At 38.5% G+C, this 25,860-nt stretch overlaps 1 protein-coding gene across 1 annotated transcript in view; it reads right to left on the minus strand.

Moving 5' to 3' along the window:
- Nucleotides 1-25,860, minus strand: part of LOC119741457 — a 42,948-nt gene that overhangs the window by 16,890 nt on the left and 198 nt on the right. The window contains exons 2-5 of the mRNA XM_038217213.1: nt 23,849-24,863; nt 19,107-19,327; nt 16,933-17,177; nt 7,796-7,988 (exon numbers count right to left, since the gene is read on the minus strand). Of these exons, the coding sequence (XP_038073141.1) occupies nt 7,796-7,988; nt 16,933-17,177; nt 19,107-19,327; nt 23,849-24,830 (1,641 nt within the window). The 5' untranslated portion in view covers nt 24,831-24,863. The remainder of the gene's footprint in view (nt 1-7,795; nt 7,989-16,932; nt 17,178-19,106; nt 19,328-23,848; nt 24,864-25,860) is intronic.

Here is a 25,860-nt window from a genome sequence, read left to right on the forward strand (position 1 = left end):
TATTGCTTGTGATTGGTATTCAGCTGCTGTTTGCTTAGCATGAAAATCACATGGAGTTTTGGCTGGTAACCTGCTTATATATAAGCCAGACTTGTTTTTGTGCTAAGCAAATTTTTGTGCTCAGCAGCGCCGTGAAATTGGGCCCAGGTGGCCTTGAACTTGATTGGCCTTAGTGCCTCGTGACGTGCGACTTGCATGAATACAAAACAAAAAAACAAGGTCTCTTCTCAAGAAACCTTAAAAACAAAGTCTTACATGTACTTTCTTTTTCAGTTGGCAAGGTTTTAAGAAAAACAAATGAGCAAAGAAAAAAAACCCCAATAACTTGGATATAAACCAAAGAGACATAATGACCTGGGCCCAATTTCATAGAGCTGCTTAAGCACAAAATTTGCTTAAGCACGAAAAAACATTGCTTAGTAAAATCACGTAACCCGCCAAAACTCCATGTGATGTACATTGCTTGTGACTGGTATTTAGCTGTTGCTTACTTAGCATAACAATCGAGTGGAGTTTTGGCCGGTAACCTGATTATATTAAGCAAGATTTTTTTGTGCTTAAGCAAATTTTTTGCTTAAGCAGCTCTATGAAATTGGCCCCTGAATACAGGGAACGCCTTGATGAGTTTCACTGTTGATCTGAGTCATTCTCTTACTGTCAACAGTTGGGTATCAGTTTCATATATTGTGGGGGAAAAGAGGGCAGGTATTATACTTTGTTTCGATTCCTGATGCTGCATCATCCTGTGTATCTGGAAACCCTGATGATGTGGAGACAATCAAGGTTTTGTTGACGGAACAAATAGAAAGCTAGAGTTCTTTTTGGATAACTAAACTGTCGGGGTTAGACATTGACTTAAACATTGTTTCATTGTTTGCATTTGTTGCTTTATGCGAATGACTATTAACGTATGTGTATTTGAACATTGAGTTACTTTTCTGAATGCACTGAATGAGAAAAACAATGAAAAAGAAATACCGGTACTTTAAAATGAAACAAACATTCTGCATGTTTGGAGGATGAGTTCTGAAGATTTGAGTTCAATAAAAATGTAAGTAAGTTAAATATGAAATAAAAAAAAGCTATTTGGATTGGGATGACTAGTTTAAAAGATGTATGTAAAGTAACATTGGTTACTAAATAACATTTAATTATAAGTTTTCCAAGTTGATGTGAGCTATTTTAAAGCCTATATTTATTTATTTTATTAAAAATTGAATATTTACATATCTAACAGCCATTTGCATAATATTTATCAATCGAAAAATGATTATCCCATACACTGTGCATTTCAAATTGAGGTTGGAATCCTCTGTTGTATTATTCCAAACGGCAGCAGTGTGTGGCCTGGAGTACATATAATGGGCTCAAAGATGCTGGTAGTGCATAGGCGGGGCAGACAGTTTTATCAATGAGTCATCGTTTTGTCTGTCTGTGTGAGGAGGGCAGGGGAAGGGATGACAGATGTACCAAGCATGTGGTATTGTATCTTTGGCTCGGTATCATGCAACACACAATGGTTTCAACTTCATTCATAATATGCATTGTGCACAGGTGGTTGGGGTTGTGGTTGCATTTTATAGAAACGAACACGTCAGCAGTAAAAGGTTAATGATGTTATCAGCGTTATAGGGGGGGGGGGCCAAGGGTGCAAGACCATGATCTCGCTTTGAATTGTGCGCTGGTTATTTTATGTTTACAAACTTGTGCATGTCTGTTTGCTTGTTTTCAGTTTATCTGTTCACATGTTACACTTGTCTTTCAATTCATTGTTTTAAATGATAATTCTAAGTTATACATGTAGTTTATACTTAGATGAAAATCTCCATTTTTTCCTGTACATTTCCATAATTGAATACTTTTCAGTATTTTAAAATATGGTCTTTTATAATGTACGTTTAAAGAGCATTAGAATGTATTTCTGGTGACTGCTCTATGTTCCGACACCCCTATGTTCCGACAACCTAGATTGTGTTACTCCCGGTTAGGGTTAGGGTTAGGGTTAGGGTTAGGAATAGGAATATGTGCAGTCGGAACATAGGGGTGTCAGAACATAGAGGTGTAACCGTATTTCTAATGCACTTGTGCTTAATAAATGAAAAACTAGTATTAGCAATTTATTATTTTTTTGTATTATTTATTTATTTGTTTGAATGGTGCAAAATGTTTTTGACTAAATGACTGAATGTTGATTCAGGTGAAACTACACAGGAACATAGGACAGTCACATATGTATTTACCATTTACCACATTTGTTTTGAACAAACACAGATCTGTAATCTGTAAAGTCTACAGTTCAAGAGTTATCAATGTTGTGGTCTGTTGTGCTGATGCCAATACTGTAATTAACACCAAATGTGCACATCGCCCAGCATTCTCCCCAATTCTCAGCAGCGGCAGGATCCCATTTGAGTGTTGTGGGACATGGGGCCGATGCGTCCCAGCCTGTCCCATAGACCGTGTGAATAATTCATAATTCTATTACCAGCTCCGTCGTCAGGACCTGTTGGCCTAGAACCTGATACACAGGAGGCCCAGGCATCCTGATATATCCCCTTCTCTTTTTATCATTTCAGTTTGAGTGCAGACATGTTTTGAGTATCAGACATTTATGATGTATGCGGGTGTTGTTATGACTTTCAGATGTATTAACTGCAAGCTAGTACTTTTAAAAGAAAAAAAATTGCATTTCCCATGAAATGTTAACCCGAACCAATCCAAGATTAATATTCTCTCTGGATTTGTTACATTTAATAGCCTTGACTTTCGGTCTGTAAATGCAGCTTTTGTAACATACAGTGCATAAAATGTATGTATGAATATACTTTATGCATGTGCACCCCCTGTACACGTGTACATTTGTACAGCATTGAACACTCCTGCTGCCTTTGTTTGAGCATGTCTAAAGCTAGAAGGATGTCTACTGGGTTTTTGGTGCCTGTTTTCAACTGAAACACCCTACCTTTTCAATTCTTTGCAAATTATGACACAGGGTTTCAAAATCTTTCATGAAAATCCTGCTGCTGAGCCAAAATTTGACACTTACTGCGTGTGCAATGATGCATATTTTTTTTCAACAGACATGCATGGTGTACAATTCAAGTGTTCAACGTAATTTACCGATGATTCTTATTGGATGTTACATTTGTATGTAACAATTCATGACTTATTAAAAGGGGAAATAATATTTAATAATAATTATTATAACTATAATGATCTGCTTGATTACTGTGCCCTTAGTTAGATCCATGCTGCATGATTTATTTGTGCTGTGCCTGCCATTGATGGCTGCATGGCCTACTGTTGGAGAATCCACATTAACCCTCCAGCTGTCTGAACAGTCAGAGACAGTCAAAAATCAATCCTCTTCCCCTGCCATGCCTTTTACACAGGCTAGTCACCAACAGTCAGATCAATGAGATCATATTTCAAGCAAGCACTAGTGACTAGTCAAATTCAGTCAACAGACAAAAGCAGGCAAGCACAGCTGTCTTACAGTCAAAGCATAGCTGTGTCAAGTTACATAAACAGTCACAGCCAGTCAATCCTGTTTTATGTACCGGTAAGCTGGGAGCTCTTAACTGTTAAAAACAGTCACTTGACTGATTTTGACTGAATGGAGAACTTCGCAAAGAGTGCACGTTTGTTTGCATAGGAGGGTTAATTATATTTAAAACAAAATATACGGACATGCCTGGGTCCAAATCCTTCAATCCTTATTCGTTTCAGTGCATGTTAGGGATGAGGCATGCAAAAGACAACCTTGCAAAACGACAGCTTTATTATCGTCATCTGAAGTGAAGCTTTCCATTCGAAACAAAATGTCAGGGGAGTGTGCACTATTCGCACGGATTTTTTTTCAAGTCTTACTCCTGCTGAAACCGTGTTATCCTCTTCAGTATTTTATTAGCTCTGTATCCATCTGAAACCTCCAGAGATATTTTGCACAACAAAAAAGGGAAACCATATTCTGAAAGGTGCCTGGCCATTTTGTGTACCCGAAAACAAATATTTACACATGTAGTTGTATAGTTCGGTTTGTCTGATGTCACACAATCCGAACCTTCAATTGAAAACATGGTCTCTCGATTAATTCATAAAAATTTTAAATGCCCCAATTTAGAATATCATCTCGATTTGCTTGTTTTATACTTCCAAGACAGAAACATTTAAAGCCTTTAACTCTTCAACTCTTCAATTCCAAAATTAAACAGCATATTTAAAAACAAATTTATTGAAATTCTTTACAAATTCTGAAATGGATACGTGCAAAATCCAGGAACTGGTTTAACATCAGGATTCATTATGCATTCCTAGGTTTATATACCCTGGCATGGTCGAGCATTTTTTTGCAGAGGAGAGAGCGAGAGCAAGTGATGAGGGATGCAGCTGAGCAAACCGGCCTCAAGGTCATTCCTGATGAGACACTTACAGCGCAAAGGGTGTCGGGCCATTTCATAACACTAGTCTGCTGCTCTCAAAGAGGGGACTGAAATCATGAATAATTCTGGGCACAAGAGTTGCTGTCAACACATGCGAAGTTCTGGTTTGGGCAAGGCTAAAAATATCCCAGATTATCAGGGCACACATTTTTATTGTTTCAAATATGCATGATTTCGAATTAATTAATCATTTACATTAAAAAAAACTGCATGAATTTTTGGCATGATTATTTTGTTTTGAAATCTTTGAGAGAAAATGTGCCGCTTAAATACATGCATTTAGCCATTTGGCAATTAAGAGGACAGTAAAAATCGCATCAAAAAAGTTAGAGAAAAAACACTTGGTGAATTTCTATTTGTAAATCTTTCTTTGTCCTGGACAGATAATCCCAATTTATTTCATGCCTACACCCAAGCCCCCGACAGAGGGACGCTGCTCCTACACCTGAGCCTAATTGGGTTTTATTCCTACCCTCCCATTTCTGACTCACAAGGAGTGACTAGTTACGCCCTGCGATTCTTTCGCCACGCTGACGAGAAGATTACGTCCGTCCAATTTCACCCGAGACCACAATTCAATCTCAACGTGTGAGAAGTTGGGACATTGGGGCCACAACGAGATTTGACAGTCTGTCAGGCTTGTGTGATCTCATCCAGAAGGTTATTCTTTCTGTGGCTAAGCAGGCCTTGTTTCTATCTGCCCCCCCCACATCCCCTACTCTCCTCCCCTCCCTTCCCCCAGGGCACCACCGACTCCATCTTGAATTAATTCCTTCAATTGTAATTAATTTCAGTGCTTTCATATCAGAGTGTTTGGTTGACATACTGTAATTGCTTAAGAGTGCTGGTTATTTTGGATGTATGCATTTCAGACAGTCCAGTCCTAACTGAAACCAAATACATGATTCCGATTACCCCTGAAATATGATTTTATCCCCCATAAATGATCTTATCCCTTCCCCAATTATGCCCTAAAGAGTAAGCAAAACAATAACTTTGGGGTGGGTCACTGCATGTAAATGTTATGGTACGAAAGCTTCACAAAAAAGGCTAAACAAATTAAAAGATGCTTAGAGTTTGCAATCCTGGTGTAAATGTAATTCAAAAAATGGAAGGCTAAATTCTGCTGGACAAGATTCCTTCCTATTTGATTCCTATTTGTACAGCTCAAAACGCTCCATGTACTGGCCAAGAATATACAGGTAGTTATACTTTTTCTTAAATTAAAAGAAAAACTATATGTAACTACAAAAGATGGCTTAAGGAAAGAGTAAGCTTTGCTGATATCCAAAGAATGTTGGCTTATCACTACTGACCACTAATGAACACTAAAAAGGAGATAGTGCAAGTTTTTTTCCCCAAGCTGCCAAGAAAGATTGGATTCAAATTTAAACCAGGATTAAAAACTACTTTTCCTTTGAAGGTGCTTGCGAGATGTGGCACCACAATAACTTAATATTCCAATTGCTAATTTGACCAAAGTCATAAACTTTCAAGTCGGACATCACAACGAAACAATAGAGTACGTATCAGCCTACGATAAGTATAGATTAAATAAGTACCAAGCACAGGTATCCACATCTAATTCCAACAGAAAGATTGGTTTTCAATAATCAAAGATGATAAACACTGAAAACAACATTTTTGGAGCCAAAAGGAGTGCTTGAGTGTCTTGATTTTTTTTAATCATTCGCGGGCAGGGAGAAAATGCAATTATAAAAATTTGCAGCGGAGAATAGATATGCCGGCTTTACTTGTTTTGAGCCGAAACGCCCACACAATGAATCCTTTCCCAATCCTTGGAAAGTAAAAGTGCATCACATGCATAATATATACATCAATAATGCACTAACGTGTGCGTAGATAGCGTGTTTCTTCCCCTCGAGTTGATAAACAGACTCAGCAATGCACAAGGGATCCATTCGCCTTTCCTATTTTAGCTCATTCGACGGCGCTTCACGACAAGGGAAAACAACCTCGGCGACGCAAACAATGAATAATGCATTTAGCCAGCAGCCAGCAAGCAGCTAAGGCGCTGACTTTCAGATTAAGAAACGCAGAGGGACGAGGAACAACACACACATACATGCACAAAGTGATGCCTTTTCAAAGCCATTTTAAAGCATTGTCACGATGCTTCTAGCCTACAAGATTCCTTTCAATTTTGACAATGCACGCCGATGTCAGCATTTAATCGGTGCATATCAAATTTATAAATTAGCAAAGCTGAGAGGTTTCACATGTCATCCGTAATACTACTCCTTATCTGAAGTACATCAGCAGAGGACTCTAGCCCAAAGAGAACCTGCTGATTTAGAGTCTGAAAGTACCGGTAAGGACTCCGAGCACAAGTATTCCCTCAACGGTAAGGAAGAGAGCGTTAGGGGAGACCACTTGGAGTGACATTTACACACACTGCCAACAGACGCTCGCGCGAAGAGGCTCGCGCGAAGAGGCTCGCGCGAAGAGGCTCGCGCGAAGAGGCTCGCGCGAAGAGGCTCGCGCGAAGAGGCTCGCGCGAAGAGGCTCGCGCGAAGAGGCTCGCGCGAAGAGGCTCACGCGTTGTACTCCGTGCCATACACGTGCAAACCAGTATGCGCACACGGTGTGTCCCGTCCACGGGGCTCTCGGAGGTCGTTAATAAGCGCCCTCTTTTGTTTGTGCACAGAGCCCATTGTCGTTCAAAGAATTATGTTTCTTGTCTCTTTTTTTTAATCAGGGATTTTTTTGAGAGGGAAGTTTTTTGCCAGATCATTAAAACTAATTTTTTATATTTTTTATAGAAAACAAGTAATTAACTTTGAATTATTCCCTGCTTTTGAAACATTGAGAAAGAGGCAATACTTCACCCGAATTCGGAAGCAAAGCTGATTCATTGGGGTATTGGTAAATGTCACAATCAGTCAATGTCACAATTCATTGGTTGCCGTCCATGAAATTGGCTGTGCATTCATGTAACTTATGAACTGACCAGAAGAATCAGCATCTCAATGGTGTACGTAATTGAAAAATAGAAAAGCGATGAAAAAAAATGTTTCCCTTACAACATTTTCAAAGTCTGAAATAATTTGACGACAGTACTGAAACACAGGATGGTGCCAAACTTCTCAGGTCATTCAGTATACCTGGTTAATCAAATCCTTAGAGGTCCACACAAAATAAGGGCTTTTCATCCTGTTCCTATGATTCATTCTCACTGATTTAGTTGATCATTTAAACCAAAACTACTATGGCCAGTAAAAAGAAAAAAACAATTCAACTTAAAATCTGACTAAAAAGTCCACACACCTTTGTGTGGTTTTGGGCTAAATACGGTTCACGGATCCTTCTACATCAACTGACGATGGACCTACCTCAATACGTCCGCCGATCAGAACGCTGGTGGTCTCCATCAGACCGTGGACAATGCTCATGGCGTGGAGGTAAGCCATACCGGCCGAGACCTGCGTAGCGATGGCGTGGACGTGGCTCTCTTGGATGGTACGAGGGTGACTGTGTAAGAAATCACGCAGGGTGCCGTGCTGGTAATAGGCTGTGCAGATGAACCTGGAAAGACAAAAAAAAATTCAGTTTATACACGTAAGACATCATTTGCGCGCAATCAATAAGCTTTTTTTCATCACTGTCTCTCCTATTCATGTTAAAATAGAGTGGAACCGGGTCCCTTCAAACACAAGGTAAGCAAGGCCTACCGTTCACACTTAACTGGGTAAGTATACGGGTCAGCTGTAGCTTTTGGATCTTCTACCCAGACAGAGCCTCTCAACCCCTTGACCAGAGTTGGATTAAGCCCATGTAGAGCACCGGACCCATTTAGAAGCCATGTGGGATTTGTGCTACTGTGAAAGGTGTTTCTGAAAACTCTTGTGTTAGACCCGGGTCCAACATTTAGATTTTGGATAGTGTAAAAGGCCCTATTGCTGCTCCTTATGCAGAGAAAGAGGGTAAGGCCCCCCTCCCACCCCCCCAAAAATGATTCTGCTTCCGGTTTCCCTACCTACATGTACCGGTACCCTATTCTGACAGCCCCTACCTAAATTTTTTTGGGGGAAAAATGAGAAGAAAAAAAACCACCCAAAACCATCAACTACTACCTTTTACCCTTGACTACACGCAGACGTCTCCATATGAACATACACACAAAAACATTGTCACAAAAATGTTGTTGAGATATGCCCTACATCGATGTAATTTAACCTTGGTAAAATTCAAAATCACAATAGTAAAACAAACCAAATATTTAATCCCCCCCCCCCCCAAAAAAAAACACAACCAGAAAAACCTTTCCTTGGAATTTTCAAAAACTTTGAAAACCAAAATGTTCAGTCTTAAACTGCTGCACTGCACATAAACTTTCAGTTAGTACATGTACTTCAACACTATATAAGACAAACTGTGAGAATATAATTATTTCAATACTTTGATGATCGAGCCTATCATTTGTTATCAATGAAAGATTTTTTCATATTTTTTAACAACACTATTATGAAAATAGTATCCAATGTACACGTATGGAAATCAGGAAAACCGATTTCAAGTATTATTGAACGTTTTATCTTAATGGCAAATGGAAACTATTACGCAGGTAAAACAAAAAAGAATTAAAAAATTTATTAATGACCATGATTTATCATTTAATTTGGACTATACTAATAAATCCGTATTTAGCTACGCACAATTTGTCAACCCAGTTTAACTGCTAGCGGGATTTGCCTTGAAGACAACTAGATGAATATTTCATTCCCTGTGGCTGTTCAGATTTACACCTTTTCTCCATCACACCAGGTAAGGCCTGACAATCAAAATTTAATGGCGTGGATGTCAAGGCGAAACGGGGGAAAAGAAAAACACTGTCAGTGTCTTGCAGCAGAGTCCACGGAGAGGTAGGGGTCACAGGGTCAAAGCCGAGGTGGTTGCCAAGGTGTCTAGCAGTTGTCTGTCAGTACTTCCCATATTTTTGTAGGGTTTCTGGTTTGCAGAGACAAGTAACTTTCCCCTGGTCTGACACAGGTATGCACTGTTGTTATAAATCACTAAGCGTTAGCAGGTGACTAACTGGTATACGATGGATTCAATCATAAATTTGCTTACTGATGGATTGAGTAATTGGTAAAATCAGCCGCTGATTTACTGACTGATTGATTTGATTAACTGGTTGATTGATTGATAGATTGGTCAAATAATTGATTCAGTATTTGACTAATTCAATGATAATTGGTCAGGTGGGTTTGGACTCAAATTACTTAAACTTATATAAACAAAAAAGACAAAGAAAAACAATGAAATAAATTGAATTGATTGAACTAATAACTTGAGTGATTGATGGACAACCTGAATGACTGATTGAACGAGTGGGCAGATTATTTGGGATATTTTGTGAGGATGAAAAAGGCAGTAACGGTTATTGGTCTTTTTCAGGAAACCAAAAGGTTTGGAGGTTTTTACAACAAGGCATTACTCCTCTCACATAGATTCAACAGGCTTTGGTGAAATTTTGGTTTTCAAAAATGAGACAGTAAAACAAATCATTGACAGAATGAATAATATGAGACATGTATGGCAAAGTGGCAATAAAATGAACACAAACCTGTCTCAAGAACAAAAGAGACACAGCCTGGGATGACAATGTAAAAGCCAGTTCACCACAAAATTTGTCTGGGTTGAACCATGTGTTCTTATTCCTCCATGGTTGAACTGTGGTCAACCTTTGAAAACATTCAGTGTCGAATATATATGCACTTGCCTTAATTTCTACGCCAAGTACAAACCAGGAATGAGATTGTCAATTGAAAAGAAAGTCTGAAACATTTACAAAATGTCTGAAAAATGCATATCCTTCTGTACTAATGTCTTTCTCTCAGATTCAAATAGTCTGATTTCTGACAAAAGTCTGCAAAATCCTGCCTTAAACCGTTCTGTATTTCACCACAACGTAATGCTTTTAAATGAAGTTTTCCTTTCTACAGTGAAAGTTTTGAGATAACTGGAAAAACATGTACTGGTATGCATGCTGGAATATAGATCAGTGCTTGTCAAGGGGTCAAGTCATATGAGGCCATTTACAGGCAACCTGAGACAACCAATTGCACTGTAAGCTAACTGAAATCCTAGGAAGACCAAAGTGCATGTATAGTCCTCCAACAGTTCAAGGAAAATTGGAAGATTCCCAAATTGTTTTCCAGAAAAAAATTAAGTACACCTGTTGTTTCCTTCTTGGAGAAATTGCCTGATATGAAACAAGTTGCCTATAAACCACCTTGTGAAACTAATACAGTCCTGTTGTACAATGTACGTGTACAGGTTTGTACATGGACTACTACATGTTATTGCAATTTAGAAAACCCCTGAGGTGCCCCAAACTGGAATGATCGACATGATCATGCCTGACAGTAATAACCTGCATGCTTCAACTTCAACTTCACCTGTAACTTGTGGGCAATTCCACGGTAACGGAAGGACGTTTTCACTCATTAAACAAAATTTCAAATGTGTGTATCACAGACACTGTTCATAGATACAGCAAACAAATGTCACAATTGTATTGCTATAATGCTACTTTCATTTTCCACAATTTTGGGGGGCATGAATGCCTCCTGTTTATGAATTATGAATATTAATGAGGTCGGTAACGGAAGGACAGTAAAACGGACAAGGGTTTTCCAACTTACTCGCGTTTTGCGTAAACTCTGTGAATTTTATGGGGCAATTATATTTTAAAGGTAGGAAATGGAATCCCTGAAGCTTTATCTATACTATACCGTCTTTCATTTGACTTTCAGTGTTTCGGTGATATAATTACAACGTTTTAAGCAGATTATAAGTTGGTAACGGAAGGACGGTAACGGAAGGACAAAAGGTTTACTCAATTATAGCATGAACAAAATGTGAATTTACACTAATTATACAAGTGAAACAAATTGCTGAAATGTGAAATCAACAATATGCAGACCTGGCATAAATAATTATACCCAAGAAACTATTGAGATAAAGATAGAAGCCTGCTAATTAATGATAACAAAAGAGAAACGAAAACAACCCAAAACACATAATTCACGAACACAGGACTACTACAGAAATAGACTTCAAACCCATCACCTCAATCCTTAAAAGTTTAAATACACAGTATTTGAACTCTTGAGTATATTGGTTACATGTTCACCAACAACTTTTAATAATAATACCGGTAGGTTCAAAGGTTTACCTAAAGGGGGGGGGGGGGGGGGGGGGGCGACCAGCCTACATGTACATTTAAGGTAAAAACATCTACCGGTAGAACTGATGACTTCAGTTAGGTGTTGCTTTTAATTGAACTCTAAAATCAATGTTTGAAATCAAATTATAATGATTTAGAGTAGTAACAATTAATTTATAAACATCCAAACTGAAATTGTTAACTTGGGCATAATTTGTCAAAGATTGCACCTCACATATGTCTTACACATGTAAATTGAATGAAAGTGCCCCAAAGTACCGGTAGGCCTACTTTCTGCCATCTCATTTTTGACATAATTTTCTCCTGGAATGGCTTCACAGAATTCGTATCTTTCTCTGTTGTCCATGAATGCTGATGGCAGCAACTTTATGATTTGATTTTCTGCAACAACTCCATACATGTACAAGTACTGGTACATCGGCATATATGTACAAGTACATTGTACATGTTGTACATGCCTGTGCCTTCCTTTGTAATAAACACCTTGCCCTGCTTATCCCGCTTTTGTGAAGGTGGGTCACATGAATGTCCTTTCAATGCTCATTATACATGCATGTATTTGCAGTGATTTTCATTTTTCAAACATGAGCGCAAATGTTGTAACATTTGATAAAAATACGATTTGTCCTTCCGTTACCGTCCTTCCGTTACCAATTTGGTAACGGAAGGACGTGATTTAATTAATTGTAATTAAAAAACGAGAAGTACAGCAGTGTCAGTTATAATGTCATATTGAAGGCCCACCTAAACTTGCTTTGCACAAAAACTTTCAATGCATTCATACTGCAAGTTTTAAAAATAAATTAAAAATATGTATTTTTTCGGTAACGGAAGGACATTTTCGAAGGCTGAAATATTAGAAGTCACTGAAGCGAAACAAATTACGCAAAATGTTAAAAACAAGTTTCAGTCGGTTTTTCAAGACCAATGCTTTCTCGTGACAGAAACTGATGGCATTAGTACATATTTTTGTGTGTCTATTGGTAGAATACTTTCATATCACTATTAATCACATTTTTAGGATTAAAACAGGATTATTACATAATCCTATTTTTTGGTACCGAAATGTATAAAAAATAGAATTGGGACTTCGAATCTTGAAAATATAGACTTTTAGCTTTCATTTGATGCCAAATTTGTTTAAGTCACATGTATTTGAATATTTTGGTGTCATGTCCACTTTGGTGTGGAATTGCCCTTGTGCTGATCAGTCATAATGCAGTTTTGCATCACGGCTGTCATATGCTTCGAAATGGGTTCAATATTCACAAGAGTTAGGTTTTGTATTTATGATCAAACTGGTCTGAATTGGCTATTATTAAGCAAACCACCTCACAACTGCAGTGAACAGATGAAGTTAATTGTTCCACTAATGTAAATGATTTTTACTCAAACTTGGGATGAAAACGGATTGATTTTTTTCCTGAAAAGTATTTTCCTTATATAGGCTAACATGGCTGTTATTAGACATTCTTAAAAGGGGGAGGGGGGGGGGGTCTTCTAGTAAATCCCCTCCCATTCAATTTAACACTGGACTTTTTAATATAAATTTATCCCAAGCAGACACTGCATTTAATGTCTACTTTTAATCTTCCATTCCATTTCTTCTCTTTTCCCGCATCTTTGAGCACAGGAACTGTGCCTCCACTGTTGATTTAACATCTCTGAGCAGATATCCGCAAAATCACGTGTCCAGATCAATGTGTTGCCAGAACGACCAGCCTTCCCCCCCCCCCCATATGCAATCAATACTTAAAAAGCAGCTCAGACCCCATACTTGCGTCTGTAAGGATAAGTAAACCCACATGCAATTCAAGGTACAAACTGCATCCTTACTCAATCCTGCTTCACACACCACTAATTCAATTGATTGTCCAGCCGGCCTAACACTTTATTTGCCCGAACCCTCGCATTTCAAGATTGAAAGCAAACAGACCCGTGGCATTTTCATTGCCATTAATGCACGTATCATCCATCAAAAGCAAACAGTTTTAATGAATTAGATGCCTTTTATAGCCCCGTGCTTTTTTTAAAAAGAAAGTTCCCAGCCTTCGTAATCAGATTCCAAGGTTGCCAGGCGACTGACACATTGTTTGCGGATAAAAGAGCATTGTTGCTCTTTTTGTTTCACCATAGGTTCATCCCTATTGTTCAATAACTCCTATTGTTAATAGCTATTGACATTGATAACACTTTGCTTGTGAAAAAACATCATCCACAAGGCCAAAGCACCATCTGTGTTGGTTCCGGGAATTTCAATTTAGCACTGCTTTGTTATGCTTCTCCTTCGTGCGAAAAACTTACAACCAATATTGCATACAAGTTGGCAGAGATTACTGTGAATTTATCAGCGCCAGTGATAAATCAACCATAGGCCACATAAATCCGAATTCTGCGGTGATAAATTGTAAACCAGTAGGCCTCCTTCAGTGAGATCACAGATATAAGTCCCTTACAAAAACTGTTTTTTTTTTCAACAGCGCAAGTGGTGATCAAATCTCACAAGTTAAAAAAAACAAACAAACAAACACAACAGGTTTATGGCTTCTGACTAGTGCCCCTTGAACAGGGACATTGATAAACTAGGGAACCACCAACATACATGTACAACTGGATAGCTCAGTTGGTATAGCACCAGCATAGCTATCAGATTCAAACCCTGCTTCAGTCAATTTCAAAATTATCATTATGCACCTAATCAGTTTACCAAAAAAAACATCAGGTAGTTGCATGAGCCAGTGGCAACTTATCGTTAGGAGCTACATGTGCATGCATAGAATCAAAACAAGACGCTGCTGTTAATCAACAGGGTTATAAAATAAAGTGAGAATATATTTGTTTATCTTTCCTTTCCTGAGTAGCAAGAACGAAACCGTTATACCGGTAAATTACAATGATATTGAAATTTGATATTGTGCGTCACCAGATACAATATGTTAGGAAAATGATTGTAAACTATTTTCAATTGCCGTCTTATAACCGAAACCCCCCAAAAACTGAGTAAACAACACCTCACACTCCTACAATGATATTCCGGCTGTAATCCTTTCAAAGACACTCCTACGTTGTTGTCATGGGCAACACGATCCATTGAGACTGGATCATTTGGATGCGGCGTCGGTGCAGCCTCAGGCTCATTAGTGTAGCCGGCATCCCTATCTAGATTTATAAATTGCTACATCAGTTCTCCATCAATTTCCGGTGAGCCGACGGACTTTTTTTTCTCCTTCTTAAAGTCTTGGGCACTGAATTGCATTAGTGTGCTGCATCAGACTTGCAGTAAATACAGTCCGTGCATAGGCATTTGGCACATTGAAAGCTAATTTCATGAGACTGATATGAGAAATCTGTACTGTGAGGCTGAAGCAGGCCTAGTGTTTTCTAGGGCGAGAGTTTTTCTTAAAGCCAGAGTCCATCATTTGCAGCTATCCCAAAAGTAACTGGCGTAATTATTGTTCAAAAACATACTTGGTTGAAAGATAGTAAGGGGACTAAACTCCCTGTGAAGTTATTCTTTCTGGCAAGCTGTCATTTTGAAGAAATCAATGAAAGAAGGCATTTCAACGGTGCGTCTTAAGAAGCACTGTTGGAAATTTCCGTTAGTAGTTCGTTTTTTATTCGGTGAAGCGCACACAAGCGTTGACACCAATGACACGACGCTCATGCGCGCACAGTTGCTATAATTCGTCGGATCGGTGCGCGACATCGCGTAGCTGCAATCGGCTCAGTGAAAACGTGTCTCAGATGCTGAATTCAGGCCCAATTCAAAACATGATTCAGCAACTTTTGATTTGAAATCGAGATCCTAGAATGTCGTTTCTCTCGAAATATACAGCTGAAGCTGAGCTGAAACTTCATCAGGTTAGTTGTTCAGCACCCTTCTTTAAATTTTGAGCACTTTTGTTGCTTCAAACGAACAAAATGCACAAATTACAAATGATGGACTATACGGTACCTTTAATAAACTGCACCTCTTTTGTATACAGTGTTGAGAAACTGAAGGGCAACATAACTGGTTACTGTATGAGGTCTGTGGACCAAGAACTATAAAGGCAGCCATTCAGCCTGTTTGGCTGATCAATTCCGCAGCAGATAAAATTTCAGAAATAAGCGTCTGTCTGAACATGAAACCAATGTGTCTGAAACCTGTACAATATAGCTCACAACAGGTCTTCCAAGGGCCCCTTTGTGTCCCAGTGGGGAAGTCCTCAAGCGGAACACTCTATTATTGGCAACGTTTATGCCAGGGACAATGTCAGTCTCGGCCTGCAACTAGGGTTGCTAACATTGTAAGGGAGTCAATGGACAAAAATAAAAAATTTTTAAGCGATCTTGAATGACAAATGTTAGTGTACATATAAGTGTAATACAGCACAGTACACTAAATCTCCAAGAAATCGGAAGAAAAAAAAAGAGTTCATTTTTCTGGAGGTGTTTTATGGATGTTTTGCTTTTGGTTTTTCAAATTAAATATGAATAAAATTTGGCCTCATAAATTGGTAAATTTATGTGAATGTATTTTTAAATTTTTCTTACTTTTATTGTCAACAACTAATAATTTATGAACTGTCAACATTTTTTTCACTTTAAAGGGAATGTACAACATTTGATTTTGCTGTAATTTTCAGAAATAAACGGATTTGGAAGATTAGTATTTATAGCAAATATTGTTACACTGACTAGTTTCATGTTTCTTGGTTCGTAGATGCTGGAAAAACCAAGAAAACCAATCATATTCTTGTAGTCTGGGAGTGACCCCACTTACATGTAAGATGAAATGGAGCAATTTATAGACTTTGGGGAATTGTAAGATCAGCGAATCAGTCTAGCAGGCTTGTACCTCTTCACAGGTGTGTAATCAATTGCAAAGAAAATGCAGACGAACTAAATATGAAAAATTAGGAGCACTTTTTGAAGGAAAAAAAAGTTTTCTCAAAGGCTGGTCAGCCGACCAGCATTGGAAAAATACGTTTTTTCTTGAAACTGTCAGCACACCAGGAGCCACAACTTTACAGGATGCTTTTAATAGACTGTCATTCCCTAACAATCCAGTAAGATATTTCGTGACAGTTTGATCATTTCATATTTTGATGTTTGCAAATGTTGTATCTTCCCTTTAATGGATAATAAAGAATTGAATTGAATTGAATTAAATCGAATTATCATGACGCCATTCTGGATTGGGTCATAAGCCCCGTCGATTTTGACCACTCTGTGGTGATCTGACCACAAGTGGTGATCTAACTGAACAATACACACTCTTTCCATTAAACCTACCTCTGAATGCTCGGCTTTTCTGGATCAGGCGGGGCTGGATCAGTCTGGCCCCGGTCCAGCTTGGTCTGGGAACTCTTGGAGTGCCACAGGTACTCCACAATGTTGCGGTGGTGCTCCAGCCGGCTCAGGCGGTACAGGATACCAGACTCGTTGCGCCACTCCCGCGAGTGGGGCTTGGTGAAGATCTTGAGTAGTCCCCGGCGCGGGGAACCGTTCTTAGATTGCCACTCGACTATTCCAAAATTCTGGAAAGGAAACAAAATGAGTACTGCATTCTCTTACAGGTACTTCTATCTATGTATTTATGTTTTCAACTTAGGGAGCAAAAAAAAATATGATTTTGTTTTCATTCTCAACATCATCTCAAAATGAAGGAAACCATAAGAGGTAAAAAAGCCAGGAGATGCAACAGAACTTTTAATACAGTAAAAGAAAATGAACAGTGTACACAATGAAAAGGCTGGGTTTTTCTTTACTTGTCCCAAGTTACTAATTATTTTGTGCAATGAAGCATAGCTTTACAAAAAAAAAGAGAATAGTACAGAATGTGCTAAATACATGCACATGTACGGACCGTCAACTTCAACAACATAATTTCGCTCTTCATTTTTTCTTGAATACTACATAAAAGGCAAAATTTCATGAATTCTGAAGGTCATAGAATATTTACCTAAACACTCACAATGTATGAACACAATTTATAAAAAGATTATTATTCTTTTTCCATGGTAGGACCTGGTGCCAGTTGTTATTTAAAAAATGAAAAGCGGGCCAAAAAAAAAAACAATCTTGAGATATTTAACCACTGGATTTTGAGACCATGGAAATTTCTCTTGTGTTAAAATTCCATCAACAGCACCTAAGCATTTTACATCCCTATCTCAAAACTGATTTTATGCTGCAGCCACTAGACGTACATTGTACATATATACTGTTACACAAATCCAAACACTCAATGCTTGCACAAATATTCAACAAACAAACAATCGACAAACAAACGGCCAAGCACTTTACTAAGTTGACTCCTTTCAGACTCTCAATCAATGGAAATGTGCCGTTTTTTCCCCTCTCTATCTCTCTCAGATTTTTTTCGTCTTAGCTTCCTTTCCCCCGCTCGATTTTGCCCAAAGCTACACCTAGTGCTTTCCCCAACACGGAACTGTCATGTGAAGTTGAAAGGAAATCTCGGCAACTGTTTTGCGGGCACGCTAGGACTGATACCTGATCACTTACCCAAAATGGTATAAGAAGCGCAGAGTCCTTTGAGGCGCAAAACATGAACTGCACGTGTTTTATCATTGGGAAACACGTCCCATCACCAAAATAAGTGTACCGCCATGAGCCCCTTTTAGATTTACAGATTTTACAGATTGATAAGCTCTTCGCTGATCATTGGAATGCCTGGAAATTCTGTTTCCCTTCTGGGTTCCTTAACCATCATCATTAATAAAAATAATAAAATCAAATAAACAAATGAAAATAAAATAATACAATAAATTGATTAATGAGGTGAGGCAAATGAACCAAATTAACTAAAAACCATGAAAAATCCAGAGTTGTGCGCTATTCACCAACTGTTGAAGGCCACGGCAGTACAGTAAATAATAAATACTGTTATCTTTCAAAAAGATGTTTATTTTAGAACAAAAAGTAACAATTTCACCCAAAAAATATCAGGGTTTGAAACCAATGCAAGGTTTTTTTCTTGCAATAATAAAACGCTATATGTTATATGAAAATCAGGTTAACGTATACTACTTAGACAAACTGCTCTGCTCAGCAGTTTATTCAAGACCAAGGTTAAAATATTGTAAATATCTACTTTGAATTGGAAAGGGTATTTAATTTATCAAGTTCAAAGTAACGTTCACTGTGAAAACATACCTGTTCACTTTTACGATAACTGGGAAATGGAAATGGACATTACATGCAGTTCATCAATTTGTGTTTGTCTTGGTCAAATGGGTCTTTAAAAATAACAAATTAAATAAACAAAATGTTTTTACTTTTTTGTGAAAAACAACAAGAACATTGGTATAGTTTGGCAACAGAACTCAATAGACTGGTTTTCTAATCACCTGACTGAGTCCAGGTATCCAATGGGTATTTCAAGACCTACATAGCTTTAAGAATTCAACACGACACATTTACATAAAAACTATCAATGCCCCTACCATGTTCATGTGGCGCCCGATGATTGGGACTGTCTCCACCCAATGCACGACTGACGGCGCATTGACACGTTTGCCACTTTTTTGTTGGGGCATTGGCAGACTGTCGACGGACGGAGTGTGGTTGCCGTTTGGTACCCTGTATGCATCCATCTTCTCTGGCATGGTTATGGCTCCAGTCAACTGACCGATTCGCAACTGCACTGCGTCTTTTGTTTTGGCAACTGTTAGAGGAGAAAAATGCATGTCTTATATTCACTTATTATTGTTTTAATGTGTGGAAAGATTTAATCAAAAAGTATTTACATGTAACATATATACCGGGGGTGAAATTACATATCCCAAAATGGTGACATGAAAAAAATAAAACAAATTGCAAGAACAATGCCTCCACTCATCCATGCCACAGAGGAACAAAGTGATGCCCTCTGCACAGGGTCTATTTATTCAACTAAGCACATAGATGTAAAATACGTGCACCTTGTTTTTGTTCTGACAAATATTGTTAAATGGTTTGGAAAATTTTGGATGCCTAACCGTAATTTCGCCCCCGGACTTGGCGTATTTGATACATTTCATCAACATGCATTTCAACCACTCATCAGAAACTCAAAGAATATGGGTTGACATAATTATATACTGCAGGTAAATGTAAGGCCTTTCAACCCTAATCTTCCCAAATCTTCCTAAATCCGCTTTGCCAAATGGAGGATCTTGCAGGATTGAGGCTATGTGGCAAAATTGTAAGGCTGAGTTTGGAGGATGCACTGTGTCAAGGTCTTAGGCCGGACTTTGTGTTGTTTATGCTCAGTCGTTCATAAATTTAGGCCTAGATTATACTTGAAATCCTCCGCACTGCTCCAGGATGTCACTGGCTCTGCCTCATATGGACAGTGATTGCTGGAGGATTTTGCAGGATTGAGGCAGTGGTCACCCCTCCAAGGACCAGATTCAAGAAATAAGGGATGATTTTGGAGGACTGAGGCTGAATGCAGTTTTAACAAGGAGGCAGTTGGAGGATTTTGCAAGATGGAGGTTGCATCCCAGCAAAAATGCCTGGGGAGTTATACAGTTGTTTTAGTTTGGGCATTTCCACCTCTACACACAGGTATGCAGAGTGTTTTTAAACAAGCTTAGTTTACTCAAATTCCTGCTGAAATTGAATGTCACATCCTCTCACTTGTGTTATTTCAAATGTAAAACAAATATTATAATTGTAATGCAAGATGCAAAGCCTTGGGTGTGGATGTGAAGGCTAGAGGAAGATACAATGTACTGGTATGATTATACAGATAAAGTGATAAACTTGATATGGAATACATTCCGGTAAGTAGGCCCTACTGCATTATCATATTTCCACTGAGTAGGGAAAAAACTACATTCAATTACACATATATATGCACATCAACACGCTTGGAAGTGAATGCAAAATGCATGCATGTTCACATCACAACATCAGACACAAATTTCTGTGGAATTAAAAAAATTATGGGCACCAATAGGCCTACTTCCACACCGTCCCATTTCAAAATATGGAACTTTTAACAAACTGGGAATAGTACATTGTTGAAAGTAAAACTTCAATTACTGCGTGATGATAAAAAAATTAACTTGTTGGAGTTCTGGGCTATAACAATCAATTTCTAATTAACTAATTAATAAACTCTCCATGAATGTTTGGAAAAAAGCTCCAATTTATAAATCTATTTAAAAGCTATTTTCAACCCCTTCGTTTTGATATAAGACCCGATCTGATGATAACAGGGATTTTTTTCTTGATTTTATTTGAAAATCTACTTTTTTCCCGCATTTGCCTCTGAAAATTTGAAGAAACAAGCAAGTTTGTCAAAGATTATCTTAGCGACAGTAAACCCCTCTTATAAGTAATGTCAGAGTTAATTGTAAGAATTAGAAGCTTCACATGTACAGGTATCTCCCAAGTCACAAGACCTGAATACAGAGCAAGGCAGCAATCTCCACATTTGAATCTGAATTGAGAATATTTATCCTGGGTTCTCACACAACACTCAACCACTGATCAACTGATTACGGGAGGGGGCGACATTATGGGGGTGGGGGCCTGGGCATGGAGACGAAACTCTAAGCACTGACTCTCTATCAGGAAATCTTGTCAACAACTTCATCCATTTCAGTTTTCCAGGGTTGGAACGAATTATCATTCTGTTTGCTCCCTGACTGACGGTAAACAAGTTCCTTTTTGGAAAATTCACTTGCCACTGGGGAAAACTTGTCGTAATGCATGGCCGGCCAAGTGCACACATAAAATCACGGAAGTGTCATGGTTGATAATTCTCTTCAGCATGTAAGAATACTCAAGGTAGAATTTAACCTTTGCCAAACTGTGACAAAGTAACCCACAGCACAATATAAAAAATAAAGATGGTGATCACCATGATGCAATATGAGAGCACAAGGGCATAATCATTAGTTCAAAAAAAAAAAAATTCCTACCCCCCTCATAAAAAAAGTTAAAAAGTTAAAAACAATGGGTCATTAGAATTAAAAGAAGGCTGATTAGGTTGTAAAAGGCCATTCTGAAATGACAAAGATGCTATACAGGGCTAGTAAAAAAGAAATTGACCTGGATTAACTGTTTTGTTTTCTTAAAAAAGCAATCAATTTTGATGCACCAATGAAGTATGTCTTAAAACATGTAAAAGGGCATGTTCTTTCACTCATCTGAAAAAAAAAAGAATTACTAAGGCCCCCCCAAAAAAGTCTCCGGTTTCTGGAATGGAGCTTGTCCAAAAAGTGGTGCGGCGACGCGGCTTTTTTTTTTTTTTACCTGACTTTTTTTGCTTCAAATGTCGGCTGATGACTACAAATGGTGCCCGACTAAACTTAGTGCAAATATTATGGGAGTCCAGAGAGGCCACATAAAGCTTATTCTCGATCATAACCCCATCTAAAAACACGTTAAAATTGTGCAGCAGCAGGATTCCAGTCAAACCAGTGAGTTTGGCGGTTTTGAGACATCATCTTTCATTGAAAAAAAAACTTTTTCATTTTGCCGACGCGCATGGCTACGGCGACGCGCGTGCATACCAGAAACCGGAGACTTTATTTTTTTGGCCTAAAATTGATCCATGCTGTCCATGAAATGTCGTTGGAAGCTCTTGAACGGAGTGAGAATTACAACTTACACACAGGCATTCAAGTACAAATGAGATTTTATGTAAATAACTGTCAGATTTAAGTGAACTCTTTTTTTTTTTTCTGAAATATTTCTGGCGATTTTTGTCTGTTATTTTTCCGCATTTTTTGGTTCATTCATGAAGGTGGGAAAACATCACTGTTTCATTGTATTTAATGGGTATTCATCAATTTGCAGAATAATAAATGATCAGTGGTGGACAGCTGAATTGTGTTATCTTTTTTTTTTTTTTTAAATAGACATGTAACTTGGGAATGGAGTATGCAATTTAAGTGAAATTTTCTAGACAATAACATCCATATGTTATTTCTATGAAATGGAGTGAGCCACATTTTTTAATAATATTTTTTTCTTCTTTTTTGGAATTCCGTCCCTTTTTTTTGACTCACCCTGTAAAGGTAGCAGCTGTTTTGGCTCTTAGCCTTATCAATTATGAGTCAATCAAATTTGTAATGGGGAGGTCTGCTAATCTTATAATAATTAGCCACTTTCATCAAAATTTTGAACGACTTTTAATATCACAATCACACAATTACAGATAAGGATTGAAATGGGTCTTGTAGGGTTTAACTGCTTGCAGTGGTGGGGGAAGGGAATGGTACATACGGTACCACACAATAATGCACAATCATGCATGCGTTCACACTTTGTACTTTCGTACTTCACCACTCGGTTAAGAAATGTACAGACAGCAAACACTGAAGTGAAAGTTCGACAGCGATAAATTGGTATGAATGACAGGTGATGCCTACCGTCAGCTTCTCCTGGATGACAATTATTAAATGAGCATATCAAAAGAATATATTAATCAATCAATTTGGTTTTTCCTTTTGTGAGTAATTAACAAATGATTTCCCCAAAATTCCACAGGGATACCACAACACAAATTATTAAACTTGAATATCGGTTCAAAAAATATGTTTTTTTTTTTTTTTTAAGTTTTCACAATTGAGATAGTTTCAAAATGTTCTAATTTAATATAACAAATATTAGGGCTGTCCATTTTTGAATAATTTAGAAGTTGATTACTCGAAACTGTGTTGGACCGAATATTTGGATATTCAAAACTGCCAGCTGCATACTGCAAAAGCACTGGTAAAAAGTTGCACAAAGAGTGTGATCGATATGGAGCGCTGGGATGTTTTGCAGTAAGTATTTTTTAACCATAAAAGGGCTTTAACCTGCTGGATGTGAACAATGAACCGCCGCTGACAAAAAAGTTTGTGTCAAAAAGTGGAGCCCGACAATAAAGCGCCGCATCTTTACAAATTACGATAAATTAACATCACAGTCGTGTGTGTATGTGCACATTTTTTTTGTTTGTTTAATATTCAAACAGTCAAAAAACTATTCTATTATTTAGTCAATAATCAAATATTCAACTATTGGTCTATTCTGGACAGCCCTACTACAATTCTGACCACAATTTTTTTAAAAGTATGTTTTTAAACATCAGTATCTATACTGCTGCCATATCTATTTTATAAGATTTATTACGAGGACAAATATCAATAAAATGCCATCCTATTTCTGAGGCTGCATCTTTTGCGATGGAAGCGTTATCACTCACCTTTGCTCCTTGTTCCTTTCAAGCAAGATGAGAAAGTGTAGTTTTTACAGCTAACCCTCAGCAGATAGAGAAAGGGTCCGAAGATGCTCCCGAAGGGCTGAACCACGCCAAACATCCACTGCAGTACAGAGTCTGACACCTGAACTCCTGCAAACATGCACAGTAGGGTCAGCAGTGGTGGGATCCAGAACAATACGGTGCCCAGAATGAAGCAGCACTGCCGCTTGACAAGGAGTGAATTTTTTCGCTGGACTCGGGCTTCCATCGGAATGGCCGACACCAGCACGTTCCGCTGACGGCTGAGGTGGCAGAACGTAACGGCGAACAAAAGGAAGAGCGTGAAGACCCCAAGGGATTCCACGATGTACAGCACCAAGGTGAGCTCCCACATAGGCAGCCAGGTTTGATGCAAGGGAAGACATAATGTGTAGCGAGAGCGGGCCTGCCCAGCCTCAAAGGCATCAAAGGGGAGAAACGGCACGGTAATGACGACCAAAATAATCAGGCCTTCTATGAGAGCTATGCCGCGCATCTTGGGCAGGTAGTTCTTGCCCTGCTTGAAGCACCGTGGAAACAGGAGCCAAAGGAGGAGGTTGGTTGCTGTGGTGAGCATCGCCGATAGCGACAGCAGGCAAGCTGCCACCCCAACATAGCCACAGAGAGAGCACAGCAAACGGTATTTCTCATCTGCACCTTTGCTCTCCTTGATGCCGTTGTTGATAGAAGCCAGCAGCAGCACAAACACTGCCGTCAGGAGGTTACACAGCAGCAGGTAGTACAAGTAGAAACTATTGACGCCGTTTTCCTTCTTCCTTGGCCAGGCCATGATGATGAGCAGCACGTTGATGAAGACGATTATCAGCGCGACTGTCCACATGCCAGCCGCTAAAGGCTCTGAGAGTTTGAGCGCATCAGTCATGGCCGGTGGTGTAGTGTTTGCATTCAGCTGCATCGCAGCACTCATACCAGCTTGGTTATTCATTCCAATCCATGTATTTGTACCTCACTCTCACAACTGTTAACAAACAATAGGAGTTATCAGGCATTTACAATGATCAACTTATCATGAATACATGTAGCTTAGTCATTCACACATTATGTTAATGGACAACAGTCTGTGAAAACCAAACAATCACAATTCAATTCACAACAAATCACAGGCATGCAACTGGGAAATCACAAAAAAAGAGGAAATTCAAATTTTTCCCAGACTTTGTACAGTGTTTTTCTATTTTCAATGGCACACATGGGAAGTAAAAAAAGAGGAAATCAGCTGAACCGAGGAAAAGTTGCATGCCTGAAATCAGCTTTCATTGGGTATAAAATTAAATAAAAGGAAAGAATGTAGAATCCAGACGCTACTTCTGCAGTTGCGTACAAGAACATTTTCCAAGTATTTCTTAACAACATCGGAAATGTTTCTGAGATCCAGATTCATGTATTTTCAACATTTTTGCAAGGACTTAATTGAAATGATACCTGTAGGCCTATATAAAGAAAAAGTGGCGTCAGGCTGCAAGTTCTTTCCAAATTAAAAATAAATTCTATAGGGCCTAGGTCCAATAAAACTTAAAATAATAAAAAAAAGGACCCATCAGCTTAAATCAGGATATACTTTTTCTGTATTAAGTTTAATGATAATAATTGTAAAAAATAATAATAACGGGCTCTTATCATGCTTATATAGCGCTTTTAATTAAGATCAAAGCGATTTACATTATCTCTGATCACTGAGCCATCAAAGAAACATTCTTTATAGCTAATTTGAACAAAACATATTTCAAAATTCCTTTTCTCCCCTTGACAAACGATTTCTTCAAACACAAAAATGCAGTCAAATTAAGTTTAACTAGCAAAGTAGCATCGCCTGCTCAGACGGAACCTATGGTACAACTCGAACACACGGAGCATGCATCTTATTTGCCCAGCGACGGCTGGCCAAGCATAAGCTACACAACGGCAACACCGGCAACAGGACCGAATTTCTGTCCCAAGTCCCTTTGCATCTCAAG

The sequence above is a fragment of the Patiria miniata genome, unplaced genomic scaffold (assembly GCF_015706575.1).
Source record: "Patiria miniata isolate m_02_andy unplaced genomic scaffold, ASM1570657v1 HiC_scaffold_5, whole genome shotgun sequence".
Lineage (NCBI taxonomy): Eukaryota > Metazoa > Echinodermata > Asteroidea > Valvatida > Asterinidae > Patiria > Patiria miniata.